At 37.3% G+C, this 12,663-nt stretch overlaps 1 protein-coding gene across 1 annotated transcript in view; it reads left to right on the forward strand.

Annotated features, from left to right (window-relative positions):
• DOCK2 (dedicator of cytokinesis 2) overlaps positions 1–12,663 on the forward strand; it is a 322,065-nt gene that overhangs the window by 55,727 nt on the left and 253,675 nt on the right. The window contains exons 18-22 of the mRNA XM_081319663.1: positions 3,425–3,608; positions 3,696–3,793; positions 9,434–9,523; positions 10,574–10,674; positions 11,181–11,315. Of these exons, the coding sequence (XP_081175789.1) occupies positions 3,425–3,608; positions 3,696–3,793; positions 9,434–9,523; positions 10,574–10,674; positions 11,181–11,315 (608 nt within the window). The remainder of the gene's footprint in view (positions 1–3,424; positions 3,609–3,695; positions 3,794–9,433; positions 9,524–10,573; positions 10,675–11,180; positions 11,316–12,663) is intronic.

Raw genomic sequence — 12,663 nt, forward strand, 5'->3', positions numbered from 1 at the left:
GGTCCATTATGCAGATATTACAAGCCTTCTCCAAAACTCAGTGGCTTATTGCATTTGAAATGATGTTCTCTTAAACAGCAGCAGAATAGCTGATGTTTAATATCAGAAATGCTGAGAGCTGAGAAAACCATGGATTTAAGGGTCAGCATGTTGTACAAATCAATGCACAAACCATGGTTCATCTTGAGAAAATCCAGAGTCATGAGATGGACAATGAATGGTGAAAATTTTCTGTTAACTCCTGAAGATGATGTCAACCTTCTTATGGGCTACATTTTTAGCTGGTTGATATACTTAGCAAAGAGAATTCATACAGAAGTATCAAGAAAAGTTCACTTTTGCAGCTGACAGTAGATCAATTGACCTATTTTGTCTTTTCCCTCCTCCTTTTAATGACCTCTTCCTGTTTTAATACAGCGTAGCTTACATAAGCAGCTTACAGAGGAAGTATATATATGAGGTTCTTTGCTTACATTTATTTATTTATTTAATTAATTAATTAATTAATTAATTAATTAATTAATAGAATATTATGTGCAGAGAGTCCACAAAAATAAAAATCACATTATTTATTTAAAATGCTTGTTGGCTACCCAACTCAAACCAGAAATCTCGGCAGCTCACAATCATAGTGTCAACTTCTGAAACAAGCCTGGCTGAAGCCATCTTTGACACATAATTGGGAGGGGGGAACAAGGGGGAAGAGAATGGAAACCATGCTAGTCAAAACAAGGAACGGTTCTTGTGGGAACCAAGGTCATTCCCGCAGGTGCTGGAAGGAGGAATGAAGACGAATTAAGAAGCCTGACAATTACTTTCATTGGATGGTGTGATTTACAGCATAGTAGAGGGGAGGGAATTGTTACTTTTAGTTACTTTGAATCTCTGCGGAAAACTTTAGAATTGGTTTCAGTCTTGACTGGGCCGATATTATGTATCCAGTAAACCTGTGCTTTGAGGAGACTTGAAGCCTCCGAGTTTTGTTTCACTTGGTTGCATTAGTCAGAACCTCGACACATAGTATAAAAACATAAAAAAATATTAAAGCAAAAAGCTATTTAAAAAACAGCAACAAAACTTGGTGCCATACCCAGATGGTTCCTTTGATGCAACCACAACACTCTCTTTCAACTCTGGCTTCATCCTATCCCAATGTTTGAGACAAAAGCCACCTTTTTACAGCTTTCCGGAAGGTTAAAATCGTCAGGCCAACTGCATCTCAAGGAGAAAGATGTTCCACAGGGTATTCCACTGTAGACTTTAATTATAGGAATAAGAAACCTGTTTATTTTGAAAAAAAGTATCATGGCAAAATAGTTTCATTGACAAAGCCAATAATAATAAAAGGTGATCCATTGAAAGTCTTGGAAAATAAAATATTGACTAGTAGAAAGAATAACAAAGGTAGTTCTAGCAGAGCTTTTTAGGGAATATTCCATAATTTGCATACAATTGTTGGGAAAAGCTCTTTTATGTCCACTTTCAGTCTAAACTCTAAAGATGGGATTTAAAGCACTGGTTTTGACCTTTCCATCCATGAGAAGATAATTTGGAGTGCAAAACTGCATCCAATGACTTGGGATGGGCGATTGAATTTATTTGTCTGTAAAAGGCAAGCACATGCAAGACAGGTGCAAATGCTGCAGCTGACATTTATTCTCAAAAAAGTAATAATAATCCAGCTATACTCAAACACAACTAGCAATTAGCTCAATTTTCTGATGTTTGCAACATTTATTCTTTCAGAGGAATCACAACTGCCACGAAGCCTACGGCTTCCAGTGATTTGGCAACTGATTACTTTCTACAGAATACTCTTAACCTGCATGTAAAAAGAAAAAGGATGAAGTGTTTCACTTTGAGCAAAGTGGTGTGCAGTTTCTGCATGTCACAACAAAGCTGCTATGCTGTGCTGAATCTGCTCTTTGCCTTTGACCGACTTTTCTTTGAAGCAAAATGCCCTGCCTTGATGCTTTTAATAGAAGGTGTAAAGACAGAACCTGCTGAGACACTGATTTGAAGTAGCTTACTCCAGCAGCTGGAGTGGAGTCAACCATACTAAGTGAAGCATTGCTGCTCCACATAGCCTTAGAGTCTATTGGCAAATTATTGGCCATAAACATGCATGTAAGCAGAGGGGTTTCATTTTGGAAATAATTCATTAATGGGTATTTTCAAGGTTTCCTTGAAGAGAAGAAAGCTTACCTGGGGAAAACAGATCTCACAATAATGATATACCTTTTTGGATTATTTGGATTAGTTTGGATTATTGCACTCAGCTCTGGTTAAAGAGGGATTGGAAAAGGTGAATGTGGTAATACTGTATGTATAATTCTGTACTACTTACATTTGCTGCCTATTGATTCGCTTATGCAATTTAAAGTGTGATCCTGGCATTATAGTCCAATTTGGGCATTTTAAAGGAAAGCCATAGCTTAGATTAATTAATTGTTTTACTTTAATCTACACAGTGTGACTTTATTTTATTTTATGATTACTTAATCCCTTTTATATGGCAGGTTTGCTTGGAGTCAAATGCAGAATGGATATGCCAGTGGAATAGTTTAATGCAAGTACTGGCATGGTCTTTCAGTTAACCCGGTTGTAATCCCTTTAGTCCTTTAACAGCTAATAACCTTGTGGTTTCTCACTTTTTTCAGAGTACTTCCACTTTAATATAGCAAAACATTGAAAATCCATTACAGCAAAGCCCCTTTATCTGCAAAACTTGAATATGTTAAAATGTATACTTTTTAATTTATTTAAATAATTTATATGGCAGCCTGTTTCTCAACACTGATCCTGGGCAGCTTCACGCAGAGTGAATTACAATCATCCAAATGGAATGTAATATGAGTTACCATGAGCAAGTTCTCCCAATCCAGAAAGAAGCATAATTAGTGTTTAGGCTGAAATTGCACAAAGTGCACCACCTCTTCATCTCCAGCTGCCCCCTGTTCTTCAAGCAGAACTGTGAGTTCAGGAGGACTCTCACACACACCAGTTTTGACTTTGAAAGTGCACACCCAAGAAGAATTAGGGATAGAACTAAGGGCAGGGGGCTGGAGTTAAAATCCACAGCTACAAAGTTTTGCCAGGGTTGAGACAAAGGCTTACCACCACCCACCACCCCCAATTCCTGATAACATCCAGGTACTAGGAAAGAACCTTGTTGACATTGCTTGATTGGCCCAGGATGGAGATGTACATATTGTTCCAACATGTACAAGGATTTATGTACTTTCACTTTCTTTATCAACTGCCATCCTTTGCTTTCTCATGTCTCACTGCAGATTTTTAAACATGTGGAAATGTTTGGTAGTGTGGAAGCAGGAGTTTGTACTGGATGAGTACAGCAAAATCACAGAAGTTCTGTTTAATTTCATCTGAAGTCAGTGCATCTCATTAATGCTTTGTTTTCAAGGGTGATAGTAAGAAAATGGAAGATGTCAACATGTACTCGAGCCTCCCTTCAACCCGTGGTCAAGTAGAGCCTAAACTCTCAACCTTAAGTCGGAGCTCAAGCATTGTCGGAGGGCTCTCTGTAAGCTCAAGAGATTCCTTTGCCATTTCAACTCTCATTTGCTCAACTAAGCTAACTCAAAATGGTAAAAGAACCTCTAATATTCTATATTGTACTTGAAAAGTATTCTCTGCCTTTTTGTACTTGAATATGTTCCTTCTCTTTTCTGTAGTGGGTTTACTGGGCCTTTTGAAGTGGCGAATGAAACCTGAGCTCTTGAAGGAAAACTTAGAAAAATTGAAGATTGTGGATGGTGAAGAAATTGTGAAGGTATATCTTCTTTCATTGAAGGCTTTCTGTGTATCACAGTTTGGTGAGAACTTTGAGATATTTGTGTGTATTTATTGTTTTCTGTAGGTGCAAGAACTGAATACATGATAAAGATTTTCAGAACTAATTTCACTGTTAGCTGAGTAAAAAAGCAACTTCAGGCAGCAGATGTGGAATAGGTTGAATTTTATTCTGTTTTGGGCAGTTAACTGTTTTTTTTAAGGTTTGTTGATTATTGAATTAAATCTCTAGCTATAATTTTGTACTGAGTGGTGCATGTGTTTGCTCTGATCTGGATGTATGAATTGATGGGAAGTATGCTGAATGCCAACTAAAGTGGAAATTACCCAGAATAATTTCCCAAAATATCTAAGGGAGCAAAATACTATTTTCTGGACCCAAGGATTTGTATTATTCACATAACACACTAGACTGGTTTTAAAAATATGGTTTATTCAATATATTGTAAAAATATACTGTATACTGGTTCTCATAATAGGGTATGATAATTACATGTCAGTTATCACATTTCCACAATATACTAAGCTAAAACCAAATCTGTTGTGAAATAACATGTTGTATAAATCCAACCATTGTGTTGTTCCTTGCTTCCTCGCTGAATAAACAAGTTACATTTCCCAAATTCCTTCCAAAATTTATGCAAGCAATTCTAGAGCTGTCACTTAGAAATTGACCTTGGACTGATCACTTTCTCTCAGCTCTAGGAAGAATACAATTCCAAAAGGGAAGTGTGTATTAGGGTGCCCCAGGGCTCTGTTCTAGACCCAGTGCTCTTCAACATCTTCATCAATGACTTGGATGAGGGGATAGATGGGGAACTCATCAAATTTGCAGATGGCACCAGGAATAGCCAACACTCCAGAACACTCCAGCTTAAGATACAGGAGGATCTGAACAAACTGGAACACTGGGCGCTATCTAACAAAATGAAATCCAATGGTGAAAAAAGTAAAGTTCTACATTTAGGCAGGAAAACCCAAATATACAGGTATAGTATAGGTGGTACCTTGCTCAATAGTAGTAACTGTGAGAGGGATCTCGGAGTCCTAGTGGACAATCACTTAGATATGAGCCAGCAGTGTGCTGCAGCCGCCCAAAGAGCCAACACAGTGCTAGGCTGCATTAACAGAGGGATAGAATCAAGATCACTTGAAATATTAATACCAGTTTACAATTCCTTGGTAAGGCCACACTTGGAATACTGCATCCAGTTTTGGTCACCATGATGTAAAAAAGATGTTGAGACTCTAGAAAGAGTGCAGAGAAGAGCAACAAAGATGATTAGAGGTCTGCAGGCTAAAACATATGGGGAACGGTTGCTGGAATTGGGTATGTGTAGTTTAATGAAGTTTAGTTTAAACTTCTAAAAGAACTAAATTCAGTGAGTCTGGAAGAATTACAACACATACAGGCAGCCCAAATGTAATAGAGTAGCACTGCAAAATCACAAGTTGGTTTAAACAACAACAACAACAACAATAACCCAGAACTGTACAGCATTCACCTGCTTACTCAATCTAGCACTAACCAAGACAGAAATGGAACAATTTTATAAAATTGCATAATCCACTGCAGATGCCTTGTAACATTCTAGAGCAGAACATCTTATGTTGGGTAATAGAAACAATTGTCCAGATACACTCTGCAGTGGGATGTATACTCTAAAAAGGAAGTGATTCTGTTTTCTTACTCCAACATATTGCTCCCCCATGCTAAGTATTGCTTTCCAAAGCCTTCATGCTGAATTGGGCCCACAATTATTGCTAGTGAAGGTTATGTGTTTAAACTTGATTTATTAAACTGAAAAGTGAGCCCTACTTTACCCTTACAAGGGCCACCTGGGTGTTCCTTGCCATCCTCATTGTTGTGTTGCCGGTTCTTTGCAGGCAATAAGCAAGACGGAGGTTGCAAACAGGAACATGCTTTATTGAAGTAAACAGGAACAGAACTGAAACAGTGGCTGCTGCGCAGCTACTTATATGGTTGGCCACTAGGTGGCAGCCAATAGGTTTAAAGGAACCCATTCCCACCCCAAATCTACCAAGATCATCTTGGAGACAGCAAGTCTGGCTTAGTCAGTGACCGTTACACAGACACACCATTGCACAACTTTTAAGCAGCATTTAAACAGACACTTGAATCATTACAAGTAAAAATCCCAATACATTACACTCATTTTGAGCACCATTTTCTCAGTGAAGAAGGTAACTGTCTGCAAAATACTATTTCGAGAAGCAGTAGTAGCACTAATGTGATAAAGCAAACATAACTCATTTTCTCTTGATCAGAAGCTTCACGCAAGTATTCTTTGGGGACATTCACCTTGATTAAAATAGAATCAGTGAGCTGCTGCTTTAGCATTTCCCAAACTTATAAAAATGCTGGGGGTGCCCATTTGTAACAATCACAGATCCCCTGATTCAAGACTTTAGTCTTTAATGCATGATTAACTCATAGTAAGCAGAATATCAAGGCCGGGTGGAAAGACTGCTTGCCTTTGTTAGTACAAATAAAACAAAAAGCAAACAGAGAAAATGTTCTCATGGTTGCAAGGATAATAAAAGCCGTTCAGTGATCATTCCCTTCTTTGTTATATGAATATCATAGCTTGTTTGGAAAATATTTAAGTCAGTGGTAAAATCTGTCATTGTCATAACTGAGTTCCTTCTATGAAATTGAGTAGAAGTTATAATGCTGCAAAGAATTAAAAGAAAAAAATCAGGCTCTTAATGCATAGTTCCTTGCAAAGAGGAGGAACTGCATGATCACCAAGGAATAGAACAAGGGGATTAATTTCTGTTTTTCTTTATGCAGTCTGCCAACTGCATAAAGAACAAACTAAATTGGGCCAGATTATTCTACAGTGGCTCATATATTTGTGCACTGAAATGTTTATTTCTCACCCTAAAAAAATAATATTTCAAACATTTAACATTTTAATTAATGTTTAGAAATATTAGGCAGTATAAGTGCTTTTTTGGGGTAGCAAGTTTGGACTTCATAGATTACTCACAATGTCTTATTTTAAACAAACATCAATTTACTACTTAATCATCATTATGTGTCAAGGCCTTTTTGAGAGGGACAGCAGGCAGTTCCCAAAATTCATAGACTCAACAGATCATGAAGTTTAACAGGATCTTAGAGGCTACCTATTTTAACCCCCTGCTCAATGCAGGATCCACGAGAATATTTTTGACAAATGACCCTCCAGCTCCTGAAAAATTTCATAAAGGAGAACTTAATTACTTTTTGGGAGCTGTTCCAAGGATTGAAAGCTGTTATATGCTGGAATTTCTTCTGGTGTCAGTCCTAAACATGCTTTCTTGGAGTTGTAATCCATTGGTTTTGGTCCTGCCCTCTGGGATAATAGAGAATAAATCCATTCATACATTTGAGAACTTTTCAGATATTTGGTGACTGTTTTCCTATCTCTCCCTCCCCAATCTATCAATATATATATAAAAATATATATCAAAATATATATCAAAATCTTTTACTGTTGCTAAAAAGTTTGTTTTCCAGACCTCTCAATCTCTTGGTAGCTTTCCCCCAAATGTGGTTGACCCCTTCCTTTATAATGTGGAACAACTTAATTTAGTTAAGTTTTAAGTAATCTCCATCGTCTATATATTGGGATGAGTCCCCAAGCTATTGCTGACTGGACAAATATTCTGTGGTTGCCATAAGCCACACTTCTTAGGAATTTTGTAAAAAAAAATCCTGCTAGATCAAAAACTCACTTTATCCAGCATTCAGTGGCACAAAGTGGCTGAACAGAACCAACTGAGGAGCTCATAAGTAGGACAAGAATACTCTCTACCCCAGTGTTCACACCACTGATCATTAATCTTAATTCCATAGTGTTGTGTATTCACACATTAACGTTATGTTACCAAGTTCCTGTTATGAGGTAAAACTTCGGCAGCTTTTGACAGCTGTCAAAAGCTGCCGGAACGCTACTGCGCAAGTGCAACCGCTTGACAGCTCTCGGCTGTCAAGAACCACCGGTTACTGCGCAGTCGCGAGCTAGCTTGACAGCTCCGGGCTGTCAAAGCGCTCCTTCACCGATTGGCCCGCTTGAACTAGCGGGAAACCGGCACAACCCTGATTGGTCGCCGACCGACCAGCTGGAGTATAAATAGAAGCGCTGTAAGTCTGTTCTTTGCCCGGTTCTACAATAAAAGGTTTTCGTTAGCCAGCTGTCTTGCCTGCTTTTTCAAGCTATAGAGCACATAGATAGCAAAAGGTCAACAAGATTGACAGTGACCGATTAATCGCTCATGACTTTCTCCTGCTTAAGAAGTCAATCACTGTGACAACCATTTTGTTCTCTTCTGAATTTGGTCCAGTTTGTCACTGTATTTTGTGTGTGTTTGTGCATAGATTCCTTGATGACCCTAATACAAAGAATAATTGAATATAAATGGTATTAATCAGTTAATATATAAATCCAAATTATTTTGGGTTTTCCAAAATATCCTACTTATTGGATCTTTGGTGTCAATGGAAAAACAAGTAAATATTCTGTTTGGACCACTCACAACATTTGAAAAAGGCAATGGGTATATTAAAGTTCCTAAGCAGTACTAATGACACCTGTTTTTTTCCAATGCAGAATATTCAAGTGGACCCAGGATTCCTATTAAAATAAAGCACCTGATCCCCATCATAGATTCCCAGATATGATCAGATTTAAATTAAATTATATGCACCTATTGAGGGACCTAAGACTAGGAAAGAGTGGGATAATGATGAATGGCATCAAGCAAATTTGTCTCTTACATTGAAGCTTCTTATAACCAAATGAAGAAAATTTAACTGAACTTATGGGGAAGGAGAGAGGAGCATTCATTTTATTTTCATTTTTCTTTCCCTGTTTGGCGAGGAATATGGATAATGGTGTAGAATACAGACAGAGAGATGAGAGAGTGATTTATCATTTCCTACTGTTGTGTTTCAAGGGGCATTTTCCCCCCTTCCGTTCAATCACATCTGATTCTCTGAGATTGCTTGGACAAGTCCCTGAAGTTTTTCAGAAATGGTTTGCCATTGTCTCTTTCCTAGGACTGAAAGAAAGTAACTGGCCCAAGATTGCACAGCTGGCTTCTTGCCTAAAGCAGAACTAGAACTCCCAGTCTGCTAGTTTCTAGCCTGGTGCCTTAACCATCGCACCAAACTGACAAAACAGTTGGTTATAAAATCCATCCACTTTGGGCAGGGAACAGTATTATTGAACATTCACAGTTGTTCACTGTTAAAAACAACTGCTGTGGGCTTCAAGCAATGTTAAGGAGCCATGCTGTAGTCCCCTTTTGACAATTCACAGCTAAGAGGCTAAACTTAGCATTAAATACAGCGTAATAATCCTGGTTGTGCTTGTTGGACTTAAATGTGTGCTCTGATGAAAATAAATCTTCAAAGACGTAGTGAAGCTCCAGGTGACAGGGCTATCAGGATGAATTCTTTGAGGTGTGAAACACTTTCCCTGGGGCCACGTGGGATGATTTCCGCTTAGACAAATCATAATATTTTTCAAAGAATTTTTATCCTGTCATAGTGCCAAACCTATTAACATATTTGCTTGTTCTTTTCATTCCTTCTCGTCCCTTTCTGTAGTTCCTCCAGGATACTTTAGATGCCCTATTTAATATCATGATGGAACATTCTCATAGTGATGCATATGACATTCTTGTCTTTGATGCTTTGGTAAGGATTACTGTATCAACTCTTTCAATCAAGTAAGCTCTTTTCTAGCATTCTGCATTTTTTTTTTAGAAACAAGACACAAGAGAGCATGACGCCACCAAAGTGAGCATGATGGCTTTACTTCTCATCCATGCTATAATTAGCCTCCTTGTATTCAGGGTAAATTGTCTATGCAGAACTAGAATTATCTATTTCAGGACATACTTATTAATTAAGTCCACATTAGAGCCTCACACGTTTAGATATTAATCCATTTGTTGGGTAGAATCTCACGTATTCTTTTTCTCCATGTTCTAATTTTTTTCCATGTGAATCTGAAAAATCCACACCTATTGTTTCCAGCTTTCCCAAATATTTGAAATTTTGCAATACAGCTTTCCTTGTTATGCGCATTTCATATACATTCCATAATATATTTTTAAGCATAAAATAAACACATGCATTTTTTCCTTAGTATTTTTAAACAAGTATGTTTAAAACTGCATACTTCTATATGACATACTGTATTTGGATGCTTGCTTCTCAAATAAAGGTTCACTTTTGGACTGATCTTAGCAAGTCAATACATTTTTGTGTGAATTTTGGACCGGGAACTGAAAAAATGCGAGCATATTTAATTCATTACAACATACAGCTTTTGCCATGTCTCTTTTGGCAATGGCATTTATCCATTTCCTCTGCAGGCTGGGTGGATTTCCTTTACATCCCTATCTACTGAGGTGGAGAGCTCCAAATTTTTCCTCTCACAATTTTGTACTTGGTATGGTCCAAAAATCAAGATGGTAGCCACAAGAGTGTAATCTAAGCTCCATCTGTTTTTTTTTATATGGCAGAGCTCACAGGCTCTTGTTTCTTTCTTTATTTCTTGCATGAAAATATCTGCACTTACCCTTTTCAAGTGCTTTGCCAAAATTAGACACTAAAATGTCACCAATATTCTGAATTCAGTGGAGTTCATAAAGAAGGAACCCATCTCCCCTCTTCCTAATAAAAAACATTTCCAAGTGATATTTTACATATGAAAACCCTTATTCTGTTCATGTATTACAGATTTATGTAATAGGACTCATTGCCGATAGAAAATTTCAGCATTTCAATACTGTACTGGAGGCTTACATTCAGCAACATTTCAGTGCAACTTTAGCCTACAAGTAAGTATATAACAATCCTGATGGGGAAGTCCATATGGGAAGCCCCTAAATCATATTCTGTCTTTCTGTTTGATGCATGTAGAAGAGAAAGGAACAAGGGAGTAGATCTCACTTCTTCTATACTGATTCTCCATGGATCATTCTAATCTTGGCAAAAATATTCTCCGTGCGACAAAAAAAACTAGAAATGTATTTATAGTGGTCCTATGCAAATTGTTTCAAAGAGTTCTCAACCTTACCCTGTACTTCTAATGTAATATTATTCTATGAAATAATTATGGCTGCTGTCCAGGATCATCTTGTACGAAAGATAGAAATAATAATGTTGAATAGTAATAGTGTGGTTTTTCCTCAGGTGCTGAGTTTTAATACCTGCATTTGAATGACAAAACAAAAAAAAATCTGCCGCGTACAACATGTACTACATATATTTGCACTCGCATACTTTGAAATTTAATTCGACAAAGATGTTTTTCCATTGGTGTAACATGTTCTCCTGATTTCAGGAAATTAATGGCAGTCCTGAAGACTTATTTGGACACTTCAAGCAGAGGACAACAGTGTGAACCTATATTAAGAACGCTAAAAGCTCTGGAATATGTATTCAAGTTCATAGTTCGGTCAAGGACTTTGTTCTCTCAGTAAGTATTCGATTCAGATTTCTTCTTAGGCATAAAATCTCCACAGGTATAGCATAATTTTCTTCAACTTGGTATCCCCCAGATAATAATTCTTAAAGTTCCCGATCTGCCCATTTTGTTTGCCAGTTTTGGCTGTATGAAACTATCTGAAGGCCATTGTGACTCAGAGGTTTGGGAACTGTAGATCCAGAGCACTTAGAAAGTGCTGGGAGGGAGAGATTTTCTGTTGACAGTTTCGCCAAGTATATTATCAGTGAGAATGGTAAGTATGTCAGGCTTGAGCAGGGCTGTTATGCCGGCAAGTTCATGTACCCATTTATGTAATTATTTTTCGCAATAATATGAAACTGTGTTTGTCATCTTTTGTGATCATTTTTTTTTCAATTTTTCAGTGTAGTGTTGGAATTTTCTCACAGTCTCTCATCCATATCCATCCTATTTAGTTTTTTTTAAAGATTAGTCTTAAGTGATTTAGGATTGTCACCTAACTAGGCAGAAATGTTATGAATGATAAAAGGAAACTTATATGTGCAAGGTCAGTGAGTTTCTAATTTAAAAGCAAGTCTATAGACCAGGCTTGAGTTGGTTGTAGGTTTGATTGGAATATCACACACCTCTTTCAGTTAATGTAAGTTTGGAGTCTATAGGAGGAACAATATGAGTCAAATACATCTAGTCATGCTGGCCTTCTTACGCTCACCTATTAGCCACTGTTTGTGGAGTTTCACTATTCATGATGGAGATAGATGTCAACAGGCCTTTAGCTGTTTTTGTTATAACTCCCAGAAATCTTTCTCCATAGTGGCTTATGGCAGTTATAATCTAACATTTTTGGAAGATGCCAAATAGTTTGCAACTGTTATAGGTTAATTAATTAGAGAGCTTAGCAAGTTGACTCAGAATTGTGTCCCTCTCTGTATCCTATGGTACTTGTTAGTGCCCAAATGTGCAATTTACTTATAGAACCAACTGGGTCATATAATTTTGAATTGAATTGTTACAATACATTGGGTAGATCACATTGATTTGGTTACAACATAAATTCAAAATGATAACTACTTTTGCTTAGTGACATGGTTTCTACCTTGCTGCTTCCAGTTTATCTCCCTTTCTAGGTGTTTTGCAGAGACATATTGTCCAATTAGCTGTGTGCAGTGTGCAACCATGGATCCTCTGAAATAGATGTATAGATTTTAGAAAATTACTTTGAAATTGAGATCATTGTATTGTAATATGTTAGACCAGAAAGAAGAAGCTGCAATGGCATGTTGAACTTATTGTGTACTTGAAACTTATGTGGTGAGAAGCATTTCTTGATATGCTGCAAGACATATTTTTCTTTGAAGAT

This window comes from Vipera berus (genome assembly GCF_964194415.1).
Source record: "Vipera berus genome assembly, chromosome: 2".
Taxonomy (NCBI): Eukaryota; Metazoa; Chordata; class Lepidosauria; order Squamata; family Viperidae; genus Vipera; species Vipera berus.